This window comes from Diprion similis, chromosome 14, assembly GCF_021155765.1.
Source record: "Diprion similis isolate iyDipSimi1 chromosome 14, iyDipSimi1.1, whole genome shotgun sequence".
Taxonomy (NCBI): domain Eukaryota; kingdom Metazoa; phylum Arthropoda; class Insecta; order Hymenoptera; family Diprionidae; genus Diprion; species Diprion similis.
The window spans coordinates 4,363,498-4,374,967 of NC_060118.1; the positions used below are offsets into that span (position 1 = coordinate 4,363,498).

An 11,470-nucleotide genomic window follows, 5' to 3' on the forward strand; every position below is an offset into this window, starting at 1 on the left:
AAAAAATTGTTTGTATGGAAACGTGTCTTAATTCAAGGATAAATAATTATTATGTAAGACGTGGCAAAAACAAATCTTCGTTCACTCGTAATTATCTACATTTTACGATTATAATTTTAATAATGGATGATGAAGCGTGACTTTTTTACTTTTTTTCATCATACCTTCATTTATTCCACTGCCATTTTTTACTTTTTGCAACGCTGCAGAAACTCGTGTAATGTATGCGCGTAATTACGCTACACAATCTAGTACACATTTCTATCATTGATTCAAATCACAACCAGATATTGCTCAATATTCGATTACCAAATGGAAAAAAACTTGTGTTTAAGGTTCGGCTAAGGTTTGTTTATATGAATAATGATCAGAGATTTTTTTACCATGTCATTTCTGCAGATAATGTTACTGGAGATTGTTGCTTGCCCTCTTTTCTGCTGTGTGGCTATCGGAACTATAATTATTGGAGCTGTTATACTGCTGATTGGACTTCGTCTTTTCGCCTGTTACACGTTGGGCACTTGTAAAAGTAAAGCGAAGATGGACGGCAAAGTGGTTATTATCACGGGATGTACTTCCGGTATTGGAAAGGAGACCGCAAGGGATCTTGCCAAGCGAGGTGCGAAGGTCATCATGGCTTGCCGCAACCTCGACAGCGCCAACGTCGTTAAAGGTTTGCCAAAAAAGTATAAGATTACGAATAAACGCGCTTTACCGTCTGAATCGAAATTTAGGAAAACAGAGAAAATCGTTTAACCCTTTAATTCACGCTATGCGTCCCACCTTTTTTTTGCAGCCTTTTACTTATTAAATCAATTTTTTAGTAACAACTACCGAGTTTTTTGCGTCCACATGGTCCTTGAAATATTTCCAAGTTTCAGAAAATATTAAATTTATTTATTTATTTATTGCAAGAATACCACATTGCAACGTGGCATTTCCCGAGCTAGTGGAATAACGGACCGGTCCATCACATGTAAACAAATGCTTGAAATTCATACTTATCCACGAAAAAAGCATTTTCTGCTAATCTAACATGAAAATCCGAATGCCAGTTTTTATACAAACCTAATACATACCAAAAATGTTTACAGAATTTTCTAAAAATTTTTCTTCTTATCGTTTTTGTTTGTCCGCCATATTGGATCCACCATTTTGAATGGCGATCCCAAAAGCCCATGAATGCAAAATTTCAAGAGAATCGCACGTAAGGAAAAATATATGCATGAAAAGGTTAAATAATCTCCACCAATGTTATTGGTTTCAATTATTATTGTGCACACCAATAAGATACATCCTAACTAAGTATATAACTGAAATGATGCTGACCAAATTCGCATACAAAAGCTGAAATATGAAGAATTTGACATATAATGTTACTATACAACGTGTAAAATAATCGAACTCAGGCTTTTTTAATGCAATTCGTATGTTTTTCTTTTTTTCTTGTTCACTGTAGAGATCTCCGGAGATCACCTGAAAAAGATTTCACAACCAGTTATTTCTAAAGTGGATAAAACAGGTGTTCTGTAATTACGGTGCCACAAATGTTCGATAACAACTACATTTGTGCGTTATAACTTTATTTTAATGTAAGATTACATGGATGATTTTGATACAATTTTTGTGGATTTGCTCAGCGAGCAAAACACGCTATGCACATTCAAATAGGATAAAACCGCTAGATTTTAATTATTTTGAACCTTCGAATTACAAAACCTTTTTTCAAATTGTTGATACTAATTAGCTTGTAGTATTCAAATTCGCTTGGAATCGATTCCATTATATAATAGAACGTCGTTTTATTCGTGTTGACAATCATTTGCACAAATAACATTCTGGTATATTCTGTGTAAAGTTTTTTCTCTTCTCGGAATTTTTGATTAAGACGATTCGGCACATGAGTAGTTAATAAAACAAAGAGTAAATAATCGTTGGTGTATTTTTTCCACTACTGTCATCTTATCAAATAGAAGTTTTAATTCCAAGAAACAAGATAAACGTGACTACATAATGATGATTATAAATTTGTTTTTCATCGTCAGATGAGCTGGTAAAGTCTACGGGAAACAATAACATCGTGGTGAGACAATTGGACCTCTCTTCGCTGAAGTCAGTCAGGGAATTTGCCCAGCAGATTAACCGGGAAGAATCGCGACTCGACGTTCTTCTTCACAATGCTGGAACGGCGGAGACATTCAGGAAGAAGGTCACCGATGATGGTCTTGAGCTGACGATGGCCACGAACCACTACGGGCCATTCCTCCTCACCCATCTTCTGATCGGTAGGAAATCTTGTCCAGACTCGTCCAGAATCAATCGATAATGCCTGAGTTTCATGCATCTTCCAATTCGTGATACACTATAATGTGATTGAAAATGATAAAACGAAAGGACACTGTGGTTGGCGAAATTGGAACTGATTGTCAGCTGAAACAAGTTAGATTTGGGACTTTAATTTGAAACTGCTTTATACTTTGCATTTATTTTGCAACCATGGCCAAAATTCTAAACCCCACGAATTTAAACTGATGAAAATCTGAGTATTAACTTTTTCATAGTAACTGTACAAATGTATAAATTTCACGTTTCAACAACTATGGTGATATAAGAGCAGTATTGGTTTCGGTCGAATTTGACTTTTTCTAATTTCAGTGAATCTTTACATTTTTGGACCTCTACTTTCGATAAATAAGTTTATAGAAAAACTATTTTACATAATTGCTATAAAATGTTTCAAATAATGCAATAAGAATTTCATGAAAAATAAAATAAGAGTTTTGAAAAAAAAACAGATAATATTAACGACACAAAATTTTGATTATACTTGATGGTACTTCCAGTAACTGAATTGGTTTGTGAAGTGATGAAAAGTACCGCGCAAAATACTATTTTTACCGCTTGTTTTTCAATGTCAATAGGAAACCCTCAGGTCATTTAATTTTCGTCATTGATTTAAATGAATAAAAGATGCAGTTTTTGCCGTAGCTCTTCAGTTAGTCACAGAAACATTGTATAAAGAATCGTTAGAGGTCACGATTATTAAATTATTGCTTCAGTGAAAATTATATCAATGTTGTTAAAAATTCGTTTTAAACGATTTCCAGATGATTCATTCTGAAATGAAGCGAGCGATACCACAATAATATTTCCTAATTAAAAAAATGGAATAAAAATAGCGACACTTTTGAAGTGATAAATAACTCACCAACTTTTTTTATTAATATTTGCGATACTAAATTGATTTTTATTGTACGGAGGAATATTTAAATGAAATTCGACTTACGCCAGTCAGTCAGTCAGTAGTTTTAATTGTTAAATACCAAGATTATAATTTTTTTAGCTTGCAGTTTGTTGACTGGATTGTTTATTTCACGAATATTTAAAAATGACAATTTTTCAGATCTTCTGAAAAGATCGGCGCCTAGCCGCATAGTTTTGGTGGCCTCTGAGCTGTACCGATTGTCCAGTTTGAACCTGAACAACATGAACCCGACATCCACGTTTCCGGCATACTTATACTACGTTTCGAAGTATGCGAATATTGTCTTCACTCAGGAGCTTGCGCGTCGTCTTCAGGGTTCCGGAGTTACGGCCAATTGCCTTCACCCCGGGATGATTGACAGCGGGATATGGAGAAACGTCCCAGCCCCATTGTCCTGGGGAATGAACCTCATCATCAAGGGATTCTTCAAGACCCCTGAACAGGGTGCTCAGACCAGCATCTACCTCGCCGTGTCGGACGAGGTCATTGGTGTCACCGGAAAATATTTCATGGATTGTCACGTAAGAGTTTTTTTTTCAAAACAATTACGATTTAGACGTACCACTTGCATCCAATAATCAATATGAGGATATTATACGACGGTAAAAATTCAGAGACTGGTTTGCTTAATTCTGCCTTGTTAAGAAAGTCCGTTGAGTTTCAGAACTCGACTGACCGTTTTCTTTTTATTGGAAATTTGCAAAAAGGTTAATTCGTGTGCTATGAAGAATTCATGTTTAAATTAGATATTAAAATTTACTGGTTTCATTAGTTGCGTGGAAAAAATGGTGTCAAACTTTCCATTCACTGAGTGAGCACATTCTGACTTATTGATGGGGGAGAAAGAGAGGGTATCGTTTCTACAAGTTCTACATGTTCGTTTCTCCCGAAGAGTTCGTTTCTACAAGTTGCGACCGGGCGGTTCGTTTCTACAAGTGACCGAGCGGTTCCGTCGATTTTGTACATTTTGATTTAATTTAAATTAACTTAATTTAATTTAATTTAAATTATTTGACCTCCACTTGTAGAAACGATCCTTTCGGACGAAATTTTAGGACTGCGACTTGTAGAAACGAACCGCCCGGTCGAACTTGTAGAAACGAACCTTTCGGTCGCAACTTGTAGAAACGAACCACCCTGTCGAACTTGTAGAAATGAACCGCCCGGTCGTACTTGTAGGATCGCAACTTGTAGAAACGAACCTCTCGGTCGAACTTGTAAAATTGCAACTTGTAGAAACGAACTCTTCGGGAGAAACGAACTTGTAGGATCGCCACTTGTAGAAACGAACTTCTCGGTATTGGCACTTGTAGAAACGAACTTGTAGAAACGGTCCTTTCCCGGGCAGAAACTACCTTACCGACTCTTACCGATTGAGTCTCACTCTTGCCGATGAAGGTAAGACTCATATCCGCTGCCGGTAACATGATCATCGGTAATAATGATTATAACCAAACCCGTATGTTCCCACAAGCGCTGAATTTGTGCGGGGTAAGGCAGGGAGGGGCTAGTAACCATTATTACGCGTCTGCATCCGTCTTGAGGGAGTACATACGTCCAGCGCGGGCCAACATTAATATCAGTGTAGTTGTATTTAACGAAGTATAATGTTAACCTTTAGATCGCCGGTAATTTTAATTTATATTCAAATAACGCACATTTATATTATTTGACTACAGCTTGGCCAGTATACTGGCTAAGCGGCGGCTTCAAGGTGAAACGTAAGACAAAATATTGATTACACATTATGTATAGATCATACGAAAGTAAGAAAAAAATTCTTAAGAGAATTATTTATGATAACTTATATTGATATTCCTTAGGCCAAGGTTGGAACACAGCTTCGCAGGGTGAATGATTCAGTCTCTGTAGGTCGATGGATCTGAAAAATTGGAAAATATTCTTGCACAGTAATGTTTTCGGTATAGGTAGTCTATCGATCTAATTTTTTTAGATTTCGATACAAGAAGCGGTTGTTAGGTAGGGGTGTATATGCCCGAACAGTGGGTGCAAATGATAGAAATAAGGTATGCTCTTGTAGAACAGATTTCAATTGAAAGTATGTAACAGACCTACCTTCCAGTAAGTCGGTAAATGGGATCGTGTTGTTATAGCTATATACAGAACTATAGGAGTTGTTTAAATGATTGAGAGAAAACTGGTATGTTTAAATAAAGGATAGATAATCGCTCAGCAATGAATGATAAAAAGATTCGTTTTAGTTATGGTTCAAGCGATTTACAATGAGTCGAGTAAACCCAGATTGTGATGTTAAGAGTTGAACATATACGAGCGAAACTTCGACGTGCGAATTATATCGATATGAAACAAGTGCGATTCTCTAATTATCCTAAATTCTAATAACCAACAATAAAACGATACCTGTTGTGCGTCAGACGCTTCAGCGTCAATTTTTACGATAAAGATACGATATGATATTATAATTGGAGAATCCGATGTAAAGCTGGTTAGGTTCAGGTACTTACACGAACTGGTAGAGTTCAAGGCAGTTAACAATAATTAAAAAAATAAAGAAATAAATAAATTAACAATATACAATACAAAGGCAAAAGCCTTACCTTAGCCGGTGATTCGGGCACGCAGGCACTGACTCTAATAAACTAATATAAAAGAAACTTATCAAAGGTAAAGAAAAGAAAGGCAGGATGGATTGAGGAAAGAAGTTAAACGATAGAGCAAACGGTAGAATGTGCGAAAACGATAGAAACGGTAGCGATAGCGATAGAGGAATGAAAATGGTAAGGAACAAGAACGATAAAGAAACGATAGCGGTAATATATGAAGAAGGAAATCTAAGTTAACGAGAGCGAGGTATTAGCAAAGATGTCTCCTGGCGGGTTGAGCGTAGAACAGGCTGAGTTCGTAGTCCGGATGACCGATCTCGCCGTTGTCGTCAAGTGGTTCTGCTTCCTCTTGATTGGTTGTTTGTTTCTCATCATAATTGGGCCATCCCTCCTGTGGTAAATAGCGGTTACGATTACGTCACGCGTTTTCGAAGATTGCCGATAGATGACAGGTAATGTTCTGCACGTGACTTCATCGTTGACACCCAACGACATATAGTATGGACGGTATGGACTGCGTAATCCCAACATACAAAAAAGTTCATGCTCCAACTTGAAAAATGTTGAGTTCAACTTGAAGAAAAAGATTTTGAAAATTTCCATGCTCTATCTCACTATTAAGGGGTGCCTGCAGATTTTTTAAATAAATTTTTGTTGTTTTTTTTTATTCGTTTTCCTTATAAAATAAGATTTCATTTTTTCTCAGACCTCGATTTTTTTTGAATTCTATAACGGTCCAAAGAAAAAAAAAATTAAAAGGTGAACAAATAAATCTGGAATCAAAAACACTTTTGAAAAATGAAAAATTGAAAATATTTTAGTAAAAAGTATTTTTGGTTCCAGATTTATTTGTTCACCGTTTGATTTTTTCCTTTTTTTTCGAATCGTTATAACATTCAAAAAAATTGGGGTCAAGAAAAAATTAAATCTTATTCTATAAGGAAAGCAAATAAAAAAATTTTATATTTAAATCTGCCGGCACCTCTTAATTAATAGTGAGATAGAGCATTGAAACTTTCAGGGTATTTTTTTTTCAAGGTGAACTCAAAATTTTTCAAGTTGGAGCATGAACTTTTTTTTTAAGGGCCACCCTAATTTATATATGTGTGTGCGTCATATGTGGTCGGGTGTTCGGTTCGGTGTGTTCATGTGAGTTCGGATGTGCTCGGGTATATTGTTACGTGTTGGGTGTATTGGGGTATGCTCGCATGTGTTCCGATATGCTTATACGTCTCTTCGGGTGTGTGTGTGTGTATGCCTTGGGGTGTACGTGAGTGTGTGCGCGAGGGGTTGGTCAGGTCATATATGTCAGGGACTTTGTATTCCTGATACGGCGGCGGCGACGAAATATTTTTATATAACGCGAACGCGTTTTACGCGTTTTTTCGTAGCTGTTTTCCGTACACAATGTACCTGTTTCTATGATGGTCGAGTGAGTCTGCGAATGCGCATGCGCGGGGTACTGAAACGACCACTTTTAACTCCTAGAACTTAAAAGTGGTCATTTCTGTACAGCTTTCATGCGCTGTCACGACAAACACAGTGATCCTATCTGACATTTCGCGACCCTAACCTCACTTTCGTGCTTCGTAAAAAAACGCGTAACATGCTCTTGTTATACATATAAAGTATCATGTGAAACATGGAGGCAACAGTCTTTTCGCCTCGCGTGTTTGCCTCCTTGTTATACAATATACTATTATCATAGGTATAGAGAGATATAGTAAGAGCTAAATGAGTTCAAACGCAGACATACGGTGGAATGTTTAGGATTGCCAATATTGTCATCTCTTGCTTGGTTGAGGCTAGCGATACGTGCGTTGTACTTGTGGTATTTGCCTCAACTTTGTTATAAATCTGAGATTTGAGAAGATCTGCATGTACCTTTACGTATGCAGGTTTGAAACATAGATATGGTCGAAAATAGGAATAAGTCGAGCTGAAAACAGGATAATCACGTGATAGTGAAATTTACGCTTTTCAACTAGGCTGTACTGATATTTCTAAAAATACTTGGAAAAAAATTTACATCTGTTTGATGGTGACAAGTGAAGCTTGTCAACTTAGTAGGAATTGAGAATTTGTAAATGAATGAAATCAATGATGTTTTATGGTCAACAATTTTAACGAAACAGTTTGAATTAAATTACGTTTACCTTACAATGATTATATGATTAAAAGTCGATTGTAGAGCCTCACCTCAGTATCAAAAGAGTTAATTGAAATTTAGATGATGGTAGCGATTCCTAAGTCGGTGACGATTTCATTAGAAATAGACTGCCGTTCTCCAGCACGAATTTTATACCCGGCAGTATATTATAAAATGACTTACTGCAGGAATAAAATGATCACTGCAAAACGCCAATCCATTCCTAGTGTAATCGTAACGCCAGCTTTCTAACTCCAAGACGCCACTGATCTAATTTCACCACAAATGGACCTAGGCGGCAATGCTGCAAGCATCACAAATACAGATAATAACAGCATTTTTTCTTATTCTTTTCAACTAAATAATGATAGTGAGAAATGATATGCAATGTAAAGGAAATCGTTTATAAGTCAGGAATTAATAAACTTCCAGTTCCTTAACTCGATAATTGATCGATTATTATAAGCAAATTAATATTCCGGGTGCAAAGGTCGTACGCGTATAAGGTTTGCGCCACGAATTCTATAAATGTAATAATTTGCTCATTATTAAATAATTGTAGAATTACAGAGTTGGGGATGGATGAATTAATTACTTTCAACCAACTTCGTTTTGATTACACGTCTCACTAATTAAAAAAAAGTATTGGCGATAATTTTCTTGGCTAACTACATGCTAATTTCTATTTTAGTAATTACAATTAAACTAATCACTTAGAAACGTTTATAAATGATTTACAAACGATTCTTGATCAGAAAATTACCAAACCGAACTTTCATCGGCAAAGTACATGTTGGTCGCTTGAAGGACGTAAGCCGTCTTAAATTTTTTTTAATTTGTCACTCAGATTCTCCGAAGCGTTAATGAGTTAAACTTATTGTTAAATTCTCCCGCTCCGTATTTTTGCACGTTGGCGCGACAAAACTGCGGTCGGTAAGGTAGTTTTGAATCTGTGAATCAGGATATGTAATGTAAAAAATACCGGGTTCGGTTATTTTATCATAGAACTGCCCCGTGTACTTTTGCATACTTCGGAGAACTGTTACGAGTTATTCTAATAAAATTTTAACCTCATTCTTTTAGGAACATGGACTGTCTCAAGGCGCACAGGATGAGGCTAAGGGAAAAAAGCTGTGGGAACTGAGCGAAGGATTTGTCAAATTAGAAGCGAATGATCCAAAGATATGAAGGAGAAAAAACTGAATTATGTAACTGAAGATGAGCTATACGTGTGCGCACAATCGGCAGAGACGATTCATAGGAACTGCTGGTCGTGGAATTGCTACGAAATTTTTTATTGTTTCGTAATTTAACAATTCTTGTTCACGGCTTCAGTTGATTTATAATGTTATATTTATAATAAATGCACATGATATTTGTTTTTCAAATTGTTCGTTTTTTATGGCAAAATCTTTTATCTGATAAATTTAATAATAATGATCATAAGTGTAACATAAGCCCTTTTCCTATTGTACCTATCTGTATACTTGAATGATCCCTGTAAAATGTGTATCCATGTTCAATTCTTTTCATGTATTAATAATCTGCAGTTTGCTTTCTATAAACATAGAGAAGTGGAACTCTAAAAATATGAAAACCTCGAAAATCATAAGAAATAAATTCTGTTTTAATCTGTTGTATGTTTGTAAGAATGTGGTGAATCATTTTCTGAGGGGGTTTTTATATAATTTTTTTAGCCTTTATCGTAATTCAGGGAACGCATAATTTCTATGCTGATGCTACTGAAAAAATTTACCATAAAAAAATAACTAAAAAAAAATGAGGAAGAAAACTTACTCTTATAGGAGCTTATAAGGAAGAAGCACCTTGTGTATTTTCAGGAGAAGTGAAAACGAGTGAACCAACTTCGTGGTTGTAAGTAGCCGAGTTTCTAACTTTTTAGTAAAAAATTAAATGTAAATATTTCGATATTATTCGATAGCAAAATAAAAGAACGGCCGACGAAAACAAAATTGATGAAACCTTCAGACATGAATTTCAAATTCTAAATTGAAACCAACCTAAATTTACAACAAGTTTTCGGTGAATTTCAAATTGGCTAAACATTATCAAGACTTGATACAAAATTTCTTAAACATTTGTGAACGAAAATTGAAAGTAAAATTATAACCTGATACACGGGAATGATGAAGCAAAACATCAAAGTGTCAACTACGAATACCTATAGTTCACAACTGTGGTTATGGGTTTAACGAAGATATAAAATTTGGAGAGCAAGAATAGAATACTAATTAAAAATGAAATAAACTCAAATTCCTTGCAACTCTGAAGATGACGAACAAAAATTCTCATACATGAAACCATCACACAAATTGTAACTTCTAAAATCGAACAAAATTTCATTATCTTATGCGGACACTGATTCTGATGGTGCATACCTACGATAAACTGTTGTAAACGATGCCACCCAAAACTGGTAATTCGGCGAAGCCTAAGCCGACGAAAGGCAAGGGAAAAGAACGACAGAAGTGAGTTATTGCTTATCGACTTTCTTCCACATTGTTTTCTGCTTGGAAGAAATTTTTCCATCTCTTGAAGCCCGCGAAAAGTCGTTTAGAGTAGTATTGACTTGTTCTTGTAAATATTTTACTGATTCTTGTCCTGCAAATTTTCGCAATGTAAAACTCCTCATTCGATTTACATCATGGAGTCATTATTAAATTCTAAAAACTCGGTGAGTTTTCAGAATTTATATTTCAACGACCAATTATTCAATTCCACTGCAGTTTGATTTATTTTCAAATATGCAGATTATGCTTCAATTACATTTCTTGGAAAATTAAAATCACGTTTCGCGGTACGAATTACTACTGATTTACTTTAAATGTGGATACAATATGTGAGAATGTCATAAAATTTTGATGAAAAATCGAGTTTCAATTAGAAATGGTCACCGTATCGTAACAAGAAAAAACTCCGGGTCACGGAAAAGAGAATAAACAATCAAAGAATATGGTCTCCGAAATTGAAGTGAATCGTTTGAGCCATTTTTTAAATATAATGAGCACCACAAAGCCTCGTTGGTGAAATGATTGCCGTTATTATCAATAACAATGTTTCCGAGTGCATGAAGCTCGATCTACATACTTTCGAATTAAATAAACCCGATTCAAATGGAGTAGTTGGTTGTCGAGATCCATATCTATATGGGTCTATACTGATATTATAAAGAGGTAAAATAGTTTGAGCGTATGTAGAGGGTGATCTCTGGAACTAGTGAACTGATTTTGAAAATTCTTTCACTAATAAAAAGATAAAGTATCCCTGCTTAACATAAGCTATAATTCATTTTGATAAAAATCTATTTATCTAAATCTATCATCTATCTGTGCGAAGCTGGGACGGGTCAGCTAGAGTACAATATTCGATTCATTCCAAATATCTCTGAGAATTGTTCCAAGAATATTCTGCTTCCCAGTAATATTTGATTTTAAGAAAGCAGAAAAGGCA

General features: G+C 35.5%; 1 protein-coding gene across 1 annotated transcript; it reads left to right on the top strand.

Annotated features, from left to right (window-relative positions):
• The first annotated feature begins 399 nt into the window (after window positions 1–399).
• LOC124414411 (retinol dehydrogenase 14) lies at window positions 400–9,189 on the top strand. The gene is made up of 4 exons (XM_046895356.1): window positions 400–673; window positions 2,046–2,285; window positions 3,404–3,786; window positions 9,083–9,189. Exons 1-4 carry the CDS (start codon window positions 403–405, stop codon window positions 9,185–9,187), a joined length of 999 nt encoding a protein of 332 aa, XP_046751312.1. The 5' UTR covers window positions 400–402; the 3' UTR covers window positions 9,188–9,189.
• Window positions 9,190–11,470: the final 2,281 nt, after the last annotated feature.

What these genes read in the sequence shown, in the direction of transcription:
- LOC124414411 (XM_046895356.1), top strand. Translation starts at nt 403, where the DNA reads ATGTTACTGGAGATTGTTGCTTGCCCTCTTTTCTGCTGTGTGGCTATC. An exon ending in CAGCGCCAACGTCGTTAAAG is followed by an intron (nt 674 to 2,045) that starts GTTTGCCAAAAA and finishes TTTCATCGTCAG; the next exon opens with ATGAGCTGGTAAAGTCTACG. An exon ending in CCTCACCCATCTTCTGATCG is followed by an intron (nt 2,286 to 3,403) that starts GTAGGAAATCTT and finishes ACAATTTTTCAG; the next exon opens with ATCTTCTGAAAAGATCGGCG.